This window comes from Eutrigla gurnardus, assembly GCF_963514095.1.
Source record: "Eutrigla gurnardus genome assembly, chromosome: 14".
NCBI classification, from domain to species: Eukaryota; Metazoa; Chordata; class Actinopteri; order Perciformes; family Triglidae; genus Eutrigla; species Eutrigla gurnardus.
The window spans coordinates 7,944,109-7,955,544 of NC_139937.1; the positions used below are offsets into that span (position 1 = coordinate 7,944,109).

Here is an 11,436-nt window from a genome sequence, read left to right on the forward strand (position 1 = left end):
CGCTGCTCTCCCTGAAGCAGGATTATTGGGTCTGGTCCACTTCCGCTGCTTGAAAGGACTTGTGTGGCAGATTCGACAGAAATTTCAACGTGCGTAATATGAAATTAGACTCTAAAATCAAAATTTAGTTATTATATTTAGCTGTACGATGCCTGAAATTCATCGATAAATTAGTGTGCTTTTGTTGTTTGCATCCTGGAGAAATGGATGGACAAAAAACAGGTAAGAAATATTAGCTAGCTTCAACTCGAATATGTTTGTCTGGTCTTCATGTTAGTTTGGGCCAAATGAAAGTAAACTGGCGTGTTTACTTTAAAACTTGTGCCTGTGCTGATGTTCGCAGTGTTGTATTTTCTATTCTCGCTGTATACGTTATAGATACATTTGTTCTGCAATGAAGTAGTCCACGGAGTCCGTCACAGTCGTCAGCTAACTGAAGACACAAAGTGTCAGTTGAGCGTTATATTAATATTAATAACGGAAGAAGTGGAGACAGATCATCGATGTTATTTAGAAAGGAAACGCATCAACACAGCACCTTACATCAACGCTAGCTGATATTTCCCATGATTCTTTTTTCACAAAAAAAAAACAAAATAGATCAGTTTTAAAACATTAACACGCTCAAGATAACGGTGGATGGACAGAAGAGCTGGATGTGTCTGTCCGATGCTACTGTACATTCAAGCTGATGTCCCACATTATGAGTTAACATCCATATTAAATACATAAACTCGAACATTGCTGATAAATTGTTGATACATACCTTAGTAATTGGTTTAGTAATATACCCTTCAATGTTAGTTAGTCTTGCTATTATGTTAATGAGCCCATACAGTCTGCTCTGTTAAATGCGGATTGTGAAACAGTAGAAACCAAACGACTTTTTAAAGAATCTTTATTTATCATAAAATGTTCCTGCAAACAAACCATCCTCCAACACCTATCATCGAACCACAGACAACCAACAGAATGTCGCACATTCCTTCCCTTCCATTTCCCTTGTTTTCTTCCATTTAACATTGACATCTATACAAACTAAGTATGGAGTATCAGGATGAGGATAAAATGACTGGAAAAGTTGCTCCATTGTTTTAAAGCAGGATAATGACATGAATCTCTCTAACGATTACTCTGCTTGTTTCCCCCTGCCACGTTTCGTCTCCGTGTCTTCCCAGTTGGTTCAGTGTTCATGTGTCGGCTGTGCAACCTCTTCTCTCCCAGTCGCTCTCAGCTGTTGGACCATTGCTCCCAGCTGCACGCCCAGCAGGAGCCTCCTGATGACATCATCATTTCTCTGCAGCCTCTTGCAGGAGAGGCTGTGGAGACACTGGCAGGTCAGATAATGTGTCACTGCCAGGATTACTTTGACAAAATCATGTAAAAAAACAAACCACATATACTATTTCATAATAATTATCACTACGTTCACTAAGTTGAGGATGAATTGGACTTTGTTGTACAATGTTTTTGATAGGGGCTTGAGTCTAATACAGTATTGTATTCATTGTCATGGAATGGTAGTCAAGTCAAAGTTAATTAGAATACCATGACAATGCCAAGCTAAAACAAATGTGGATAATTAAAAAGAAAAAATTTGATTGTATTTGGGACATTAAAAATGTACATGTGTATATGTATGTGTGTGTGTGTGTGTATATATATATATATATGTGTGTATAAATTTGTATCTTGTTTGCCCACAGAGAGCCCCGTGAAGCGGAAAAGAGGACGACCGAAAGGCTCTACGAAGAAGTCCCGCCCAGATTTAACAGAGAGCAAGGACAACACTCCCCATTCTCCAGAGGATAATATTCCAAGAGAAGAAGAAAGGAATAATAATGAGGATGGAGAGAGACAATGTAGCTCATTACAAGGTAATATGGTGTTAATTTATATGCATCCCATAATTTGTCCTTTTTCAAGCAGTAGATAGGAGTACCACTGCAAGAAGATGCTTACTTTGAGTGACAATGGACAGGCAGTTGAACTGACAAGTGCTGCCAGTGGTTTAGGAGAACTGGATTTTGCCTGGTTTAAGGACTAATTTACCCGTCACTACATTTATTTGTAGGCATTTTAGTCATGAGTTTTTTCCCTCAAATAAATGTGTTGTTGCCAGTGACTTTTGTAAATATGCTTCACAAAATGCATTTGTTTTTTCGCCCTCTGCTAGGCAAAAACCATGAAGGGATATCGGGGCTGGAATGTCGAGACTGCCATCGCTCGTTCAGCAACAGACGACAGATACTCAAACACATCTGCCTGAAAGAGGAGGCGGAGGACGACGAAGAGGAGAATGGTAATGAGTGAAACCAATCAGCAAAAGCAAAATGAATGTGTGCCAAAGAGGCATTCAAAGTTGGGGTGACCTGAGGGAACATGTTTGGATTATTAAATTCCTCAGCATTAACTACAGTTGTTGGGGGGGGGGTCCATTTATTTTACTTTGCAATTCAGGTGATTGTGATTAACAGACCTAATAATAATTTTCAGTGAGCTGTGGTGTAGCAGGAATCAAGGATTCTGGGAGTTTGGATCCTGGCGGGTCAGATCCAAACCAGACGCAACAAAACGCAGCAAGACCAGGGCTTGTGAGAGAAAAAGGTGAGTTTAAGGTCAGGACATGGTTTCTTCAAAAGAAATGGACGGTAGGATGAACATCTAATTGCTGCTTTAAATCACTACTTTATTGTGAAAGATTAATGATCCTAGCTGTCTGACTGTTCTTGTTCTCTGCTTGCAGATGTAGGCGGCTTCAGACACCCAAGAGCCAACCGAAGCCGCGCCTCCAAAGAAGGAGGCATAGTAACGGGAAACAAAAAGTCAGTCATCAGTGTTGTTCTGACAGAAGATAAAACACTTCCAGGTTTGTCTTCAAGAGCCTTTTTATGTTTACTTTTATGATTTGGATAACAGCTGACTCGACTGCAGCAGAAGACATACTGATAAGAATGATCAATTATCTTTAATTGAACAGGTGTTTCTAAAATGGTTCCAGTCGAGGATAATTCTAGAGAAACGGAGTCTTCGGACATCCAGGTTCAACCTCAGGTAACCACAAAATATATATATATGTAAATATTTTTCACTCACCCCTTGTAGTAACTTGCCTGGCATACAGTTTGGATGTTATTTGTGGTGCTCATAAGTGTGGAAAAATTACACTTTTTTTTCAGAAACTGTGTCCCAGTATTCCCAGTTACTACCATGTAACCTGCTGTGTTGTGGTTCTACTGACCACTGGGTTCATAATTACACAAGAATGTTAGTTCAAAAACAACATTTTATTTTTGGAATTGTTTAAGCATTTCCAATGAGTTTGTGGAATGTGTTGATTCTGTGATATAATGTGTGTGTTACCTTATAATCTAATATTTAATTGATTTGGTCTGATCTGTGATTCCCAATATTTAATGGATTTGTTTATCTAATTTGTCAGTCTGCGGTTTTCCAGAGTCAGTCACAGGACCTTACAAGTGAAGCCACTGCCTGCGACAGTAACTCTAACACAGATCAGCAGCCAAGGTAACATAATGGGAAATATCCATCTCTCCTATTATTCTCTCAGCTTGATAATTGATGGCCATAATAATGGATTGTTAGTAAGGTTGTTTATAAAATGTGAGAGTACATCGGTGCTGCTAGTTTGTTCTTGTAGCAGTCTGATCCATCAGTGTCATCTCCTGTCAGCAGTCTGAACCCTTCGTCCACCACAACAACAACAACAACAACAGCAGCAGCAGCCAGCAGAGGCTTCCAGGAATATTCTATCAAGCAAGATGCAACCAAGTACTGTATGGATATTGTAAATAAATCTGGTTGTAATCTTACAGTATAACAGAAAAGAGATGTTTGATTTTGTTTTCCCTGTTTTTGGAGTTATAAGTTATTTAGTGATTCCTTATTGGTAATGTACTTATCTTACCTAAAGCAAGGTGAAAAACGTTTTAGCAACATCAACAACAATCTCCTTCGCCACAATAGCAACTACAATGCTATTAGTCAACTTGGAAATGTAATATTGTTTCTCTTTGTCTTCCAAGTTTACTTCAGAGCCAGTTGAAAATCTTCGCCTGCGAGTTCTGTAACAAGATCTTTAAATTCAGACACTCACTGGTCGCCCACCTCAGGACGCACACCCAGGAGAAACCATTCCAGTGTCCACACTGTGACTACGCATCAGCTATTAAAGGTAAATCCAGGCTCACAAGGGAAACAAAGAAATTATTTTAGCTTGATTATCCAAAGTGAGACTGAATCATTTAAATCATATAATGTTCCCATTTGTAAGATTTCCAGCAAGTTTTTACATTTATAATGTGGGTTTGTGTTCTCGTGTATTCAAGTATGCACTTCATGCCTATGCTTCTGCAAATTTTCATTGAGTGAATGCATGCTCTTGATCGGAGGAGAGTATTACCCATAGAGTCCAGTAGAGGGCGGAGCCTGTGTGAGTTAGAACAATAGTTGGAAACAAACAAAACTTATTAGAAGGATAAGTATTTGTGTAACATATAGCAGTAAAGGGTAATTCCATCAATATTTAAATCGCACATTAATTTAAATTCCTGTGAAAGCTGCTTACTTACCTTACGTTTCCCTTCAAAGCCAACCTGAACGTTCACCTGAGGAAACACACAGGAGAGAAGTTCAGCTGTCCACACTGTCCTTTCAACTGCCTCAGCCCAGGACACCTCAAGGTGTTTTATAACTTAATTACTCCCATTGATATAAATCGTAGCATTGTTTTATCCTTATAATTTGTATTATTATTACAATATTTGTGTTTTGATTCTGGTTTCTACATCCAGATAGATTGGATTAAATGTTCACAGTGCTGCAGCACTGTTTGTCAAGTTGCAGCTGTAATGCTGTGTCTCTGATTATGCAGGTCCACATAGAGCGAGTTCACATGAAGGTGAAGCAGCACTGCAGCTTCTGCGAGAAAAAATACTCAGATGTAAAGAACCTGCTGAAACACATGGATAAACGGCATAACCTGAAAGACCCTGCTGTGTACCAGAACTACCAACAACTGAGGTTTGATCTATAGTCGCTGCATCATTTCACCTCCCTGTCTCCCATCCAACACACCAGCCCTTCTAACCGCTTTATCTCGTCCAGGTTAAAGACTCGCCAGGGCCTCAGACAGCTCCTGTACCATTGTCCCACCTGTAACCGACGCTTCAAGAACCAGCTGGAGAGGGAGCGCCACCTATTGATCCATGGGCCCCAGCGCCCCTTTGCCTGCCTCATCTGTGACCATGCTGCAACCAAGATGGCCACCCTTGCTGCTCACGTCAGGAAACACCTCTTCCTATACGTGTGCTGTGTGTGTGATGGGAAGTTTGTCAGCTCGCAGAGACTGAAGAGTCACTTGAAAGAGTCTCACCCTGAGCTGGACCAGGAGCAGACCTTCACCGACTGTATCAGCAACAGTTACTATCTGATACAGCCCGGAGGAGGCATGTGGGGGGATGAGGAGACGGAAGCTCCGGAGAACGGGATGAAGGAAGAGCTCAGGATAGAGCAGCAGCATGAAGATGAGAGGACGTGTGAGGAGGATAGAAGAAATGGTGTCGGGGGGGAGGATTGGCAAGTTGGGGAGAAAGAAAAAGAGCAAGTTATATCTCAGGGTGAAAGCGCCGAAGTAGTACAGGGGAAAGATGGAGAAGTAGAAAACGGAGGTGGACAACAAGACTCCCAAGAACGGCTCCATCAAGCTATTTCTATAGAAACCATCGCTCCCTCTGACAAACAGGATGAAGCGACAGCTGGGGAGAAGCCGCAGGAAAACACGACGGGCACATGCACCCTTACAGCTGGAGATGATACGACTTTTTCATCACAAGAGAGCAGTCACACCCCTCTTTTGGAGACCAGGACGCAAGAAAACACCCCTCCGGCTGATGAGAACACACAAATACCATCAGCACCTCCAGGGGAAGATTCTCAAACTCCCCACTCAGAAACGGTAAATGAATTACAGACACTCAAGAAGGACAGTCCTTTTGATTAGGACTGCCACTAATGACAAATTTGACAAATGTACTTATTGTAAGTCACTTTGGACAAAAGCGTCTGCTAAATGACCTAAATGTAAATGTAAATGTAATGTTGTTTTCATTATTATTTTGTCCAACCAACAAACCAAAACCCAAAGATTGAATTAAATATAATGATTAAGCAAAGAATTTCACATTTTAGAAGCTCAAACAAGAATGTTGGAATGTTTTACTTAAAAAGGATCTTAATGATTAATCAATTATCAAAATACTTTGACTAAAAAGCCAGTAATAAGTGCCTCTATGATCTTTTACATTACAAGACTTTTATTTTGGCATGAGCAAAAAGTAATGATCTTCTGTATGTATAGAAGGAATGATGAGAGGCAATGATGCACTCAATAAAGATTATGATGTAGTCTGCTTATTTAATCAGACGACATCAATTATTAATACATTTATTTGTCTGAAATACATAACTCATCTTAGAGGAATTCTAATTCTAATCTTTTCATCTTCTGCTGAGGTGGCAGCTTTGCTCCTCGGCGTCTGACTTGTTCTTTGTTTTCTGTGGACAGGTGTCGGAAGTCTTCCATCAGAGTGCGTTTCAGCAGGTGTTCTCATCCCTTCAGAAGGCTCGGCTCAATATGGAGTCTTTCCGGCGGCTCAGGAAAATCTACGGTGACCTGGAATGTCAATACTGTGGTGAGATGATGAAACCCTCTTGAGGATGCCGGTTATGTTTTGTCCTGTTATTTATTTAGTTAAATTGGGCGTTTGAGTCGAGTGTTGAATAGCGTCTATTTTCTTTGCTGCACAGGAAAACTGTTCTGGTACAAAGTCCACTACAACGTCCATGTACGCACACACACCAAGGAGCACTCGCATTACTGTTCAAAGTGTAGCTACTCGTCTATCACCAAAAGCTCTTTGAAGCGGCACCAGATCCAGAAGCACAGCGGCCTGCTGCTGCCTTGTTCCAGTCCCGGCTGTAAATACGCCACTCCTGACAAATACAAACTTCAGGCCCATTTGAAGACGCACCTGGAACAGGTAACCAGCCCCCGACTGACAGGAAACAAACTCAAATTAAAATTAAAAATTGTACTTGTTTACCTCAATGAAACTTTACATGTTTGATCAACATTTTAGTTGATTTGCATTAATGTGATGTATCTGCAGGCAAACATTGACTCTTGATTTCTCTTGGTGAGATTTGTCTTAATGTCTTTGTCTTGCTGTTGTTTTCAGAGTAAGACGGTGACTTGTCCTGTCTGCCAGCACAGCTGCCCAGAGCACAGACTAAAACAGCACATCAAAACATCCCACCCCGGTAAAGAATACACAAATATACCAGAGCTCTTAATATTTGTCCTCTGAAAAACAATTTAAAACCTGTATTTTTTTGTTATCATATTTTCATTTTCCACCATGCTTACTGTATGAAATAAATAGCTTTTGCATGTGTGTGTTGGGCAGACACACTACCTGTGCAGGGTAAAGGACTGATAGTGCAGCGTGCAGAGAAGTGCCCCTACTGTGACTCCTACTTCCTCAAGAACAGCAGTGACTTTCAGCGGCACATCTGGGCTCACCAAGGTGTGATATTCCTCCACACAGGCAAACCAAACACGCAGCACACGTGTGGAGAAACACCACTCCGCCCACGAAGCGTCCGCACACCGTATTTCACCGCCTGATTACTGAGCGAGCTCAGCTTCCATCTGTCTCCCTTTCCTCCTGGCAGCCCTCCAGGAGGATGGACTGAAAACACATTGCACATGTTGTAGGAGTAAATAAGCCTGCTGGTCAAATTATGTGTGAAATAATGAGACGATTGTCTACTTGTATGCTGCTGGTGTTATCTCAAAGATGAAAAGAATAGAAATCTGGCAATGAAGATGGGCAGAAGTTACACAAAAGTTATGAGACACGTTCATCTGGGAATCTAATGAGTAATATGAGACTCATAAAATCACTGCTAATGAATGTGTGATTGCTCAGCTGAAGTGGATTAAAACTTAAACCCTGTCCATATTAGCTGTTTGTTTGGAGGAGGTGAATTGTAAGTCTGCTCCTTTCCCCTCAGCCTGTGCTTATACACTAACTTACCTTGATGAGCTGTTTACCTGAAAGCATCTGTCGTGAGGCTGAGCCTGGCTTTGTTTTCTTCATTCTTTCTGCCACTCTCTCCTTGTTACTTCAGATTTTGCTACACTTCCTAGCTTACCGCTGGCGGTGCCCACAAAACACTCACCTTGAAGGCATATATCACTCACAAGATAGTGGATTGACTTTATTATTATAAATGATTAGATTACAAATGTTTTATTACCAAAAGGTCCATCTCATCTGGAGCAGTGTTCAGGTGCTTTCATACAACGTAGCACACCTCAGCAAATACCATCTGGTTTCCCCACAATTGTTTATCCCTTAGCTATATAAAAAAGGTTTAAGTTTTTAGCCTTTTGTTGCTGTCTCATGTGGTTGTTCTTTGTGCGTCTGTGTGTGCAGGTTTGAAGCCGTACGTCTGCACTGTGTGTGACTACGCGGGCCGCAGTAGGAGCAACCTGAAGACTCACATGAACCGACACAACACGGAGAGACGGCACCTGTGTGATCTGTGTGGGAAAAAGTTCAAATCTAAAGTCACGCTCAAAAGCCACAGACTGAGCCACACCGATGAAGGTGTGTATTATGTATTTTCGTCCATGTTATAATTGATTATTGTATGTTATAAGTATTCTGCTTGACAATGGTAATATACAAGGACAATTGTTTTTGGGGTTTGTTCAGGGAAGCGGTTTCCATGTTCGGAGTGCGGCTTCACTTCAGTCTCCAGAACTTCCTTGCTCAGACACATGGAGCAACACGCTGAGTTTAAGGTAAGAATAAATAGTCCCTAAACCAGGAACCCCAATCTGGGCCGCCGGTGATTTTTGGCACAGATACAGCTACCAGTGATGCAAAACTATCCCATACTGTATTTTCTAACTCTAGCAATCAAAACCATGCCAAAAATCACAAGAAGCATTATTTTCCTCAAATGGAACCGACCAACCCTACTTGCTCATGGGCTAACAGGCACTTTAACACAAGCTCCAGATGTCATGTCATTGTTTTGACAGAAATATTCATGTCAAAAGTAGTCTTGTCTTACAGATATTTCATTTGCATTTATTTGTATTTGTCCATCTGTGTAGCCATTTCGCTGTGCCCACTGCCACTACTCCTGTAACATCGCTGGTCCACTGAAGCGACATTACAACATGAAACATCCAGATCAGAAATATCAGAATGCCGGACCAGGAGTGCCTAACCCTGATGCTCTGAAACAGCAAGGTCTGATCTCACATTTAATATTACTTGAGCCCTGTAGCAGCGCAGAACTAAAGGTGTGTACAGCAGCATGACCTAACACGGATGTTTGTGTGTGCCCGTGTCCAGGAGGTATGAAGTGTCCTGAATGTGAGTTTGTTTATGGCACCAAGTGGGAGCTGAACCGCCACCTGAAGAGCAAACACAGCCTGAAAGTGGTGGATGGCACCTGGGAGGTAAACAGTATTCACTATTCAGTGAAATACTTAACATCTAGTTGATGGATTGGCATACGTTTTGGTAGAGTACATTCATTACATTCATGGTCCCATCGGGACGAATGATAGGGTCATCATCAGGTAAAAATTTCATTTTGTCCAAAATGTTGCAAAACGAATGTCATTCCCATTAGCCTCATCTGTACTATGTGTTAACTGCTAACTGGCAACTGTTAGCATGCTAAACTAAGATGGTAATAGTAGATGGTAAATCTGGTAATAGCATTATTATTATGAGCATGTTAGCATGCTTATATTAGCATTAAGCTCAAGGCAACACTGTGCCCAAAGTCCAGCCACACAGAGCTGCTAGAACAGATGGACACTCTTTGTCTTGTTTCTGTTCCGATTTATTGTCATGAAAAATTTGAATTCTGATTTAGAAACTGCTGGCAAAATATCAGAAGCAGGAAAACCACTGACAAACGTATAGTTTAAGTAACAATTATTTTTATTGATCAAAGCATCAGTGTTTTTTTCAGGATAATACAATCTGTGTGAATATCCAGGTGGGGGAGACATTAGAGGCCCAATATGTGCCTGTGGAGGAAGAGGAGCAGCTGACAGAAGTACCTGTAGCAGCCCTGCAGGACAACGGTAAAAGCAGCAGTGATAAACATAGATACAGACAAACCCACAGACATTTTTTTTTTATTTCTCCTTTGCTGATAATCGGGGGAAGTGATTACATATGTACTTTGTGACACATTACAATAAATGCATCTTTCATGTTCAGTCGATATCCAGCAGATCACCGAATTCAGTTCAGAGACTCACGATGCAGTCACCTCTATGGTTGCCATGGCTCCAGGCACCGTTACCGTCGTACAACAGGTAAACAACATCACATTCTCAGGAAATAATGAGTGCTTACAAGCTGGCTTAGAGTAATAATTTAATCTCTGTGGAGGTCTCCAAAAGTTTATTTTTTTAATTTATTTTTGTTTTGTTTGTGGACACAGCCCAGCCCAGGCTACAAACTTTGTGCAATTTTTCATTATGTCAAGCTATTTATCTTTAACGTCAATATTACTCCGTATGTGGAAGGGAAAATAGCTTTATTTGTAATTAAAAAATTTAATTAATTAAAATGATTAAATGCTGCTGTATTTTCAGAGACCCCCACAGATATTTGAGTTAACTGCATTCATGAGAGCCAGTCCTCTCTCTATGGGAGCTCAGCTCGAACACTGGTTACGACGTAATGTTGATGTTTCGTTGTGGCTGAAGTTGCAGGTCGCTGACGAGCAGGAAGTCGGAGAGTGCACCAACCAGCTGATGGTGGTGAATGCAGAGGGGGGTATAACCGGTAACCAGGTGATGGTGGTGGAGGACGCACATGGCTTGGAGGCTCTGACAGTCCTCACTCAGGGAGAAAACACACACCACTACATTGTCTACGTCCAGGAACACACTGTAGAAATCAACTAGTAATGCTTGCATTTCAGCATCTGTTAATCCATCAGTGTTGAGGGATCAGATCTACAGATCCCTAGATTTACAAAAGTAATATACAATGTATTAATAGGCAATACAATCAAGATTCAGCGAATGTTTCCCTGTCATTGTTAGAATTTCCTTCATCAGATTTATTTTTCAGACACTTGGTAATCATGAAAACCATAAGTGCAATACTTTTTTGTGTGATTATGTGACATATTTTGTACTTGCAAATTATATTTAAATAAAATGTCCTGAAGTGATCAATGCACCAGAGTGGTTTCATTTTCTAAAAACAAATCTCCAACTTAATGATGCGTCTGCGCAGAGATTTCGGAATAGCAGTCGCAGTTTAATGTGGCAGTTCAGTCTCAGTCCAGTAGGTGGCGATG

At 41.0% G+C, this 11,436-nt stretch overlaps 1 protein-coding gene across 5 annotated transcripts; it reads left to right on the top strand.

Annotated features, from left to right (window-relative positions):
- The first annotated feature begins 56 nt into the window (after positions 1-56).
- On the top strand, positions 57-11,297 carry zfat (zinc finger and AT hook domain containing). 5 transcript variants are annotated; one of them, XM_084027973.1, is made up of 24 exons: positions 57-222; positions 1,179-1,337; positions 1,707-1,877; positions 2,177-2,302; positions 2,497-2,607; positions 2,747-2,869; positions 2,981-3,054; positions 3,443-3,528; positions 3,694-3,792; positions 4,047-4,195; positions 4,612-4,703; positions 4,895-5,043; positions 5,128-5,977; positions 6,587-6,713; positions 6,829-7,061; positions 7,260-7,341; positions 7,488-7,607; positions 8,523-8,696; positions 8,805-8,893; positions 9,212-9,350; positions 9,456-9,562; positions 10,114-10,201; positions 10,341-10,438; positions 10,835-11,297. In XM_084027973.1, exons 1-24 carry the CDS (start codon positions 204-206, stop codon positions 11,033-11,035), a joined length of 3,666 nt encoding a protein of 1,221 aa, XP_083884099.1. In that variant the 5' UTR covers positions 57-203; the 3' UTR covers positions 11,036-11,297. The 5 variants fall into 5 exon arrangements, with proteins under 5 accessions (XP_083884099.1, XP_083884100.1, XP_083884101.1 ...); XM_084027974.1 differs by having other exon boundaries at positions 3,697-3,792; XM_084027975.1 differs by having other exon boundaries at positions 3,458-3,528.
- Positions 11,298-11,436: the final 139 nt, after the last annotated feature.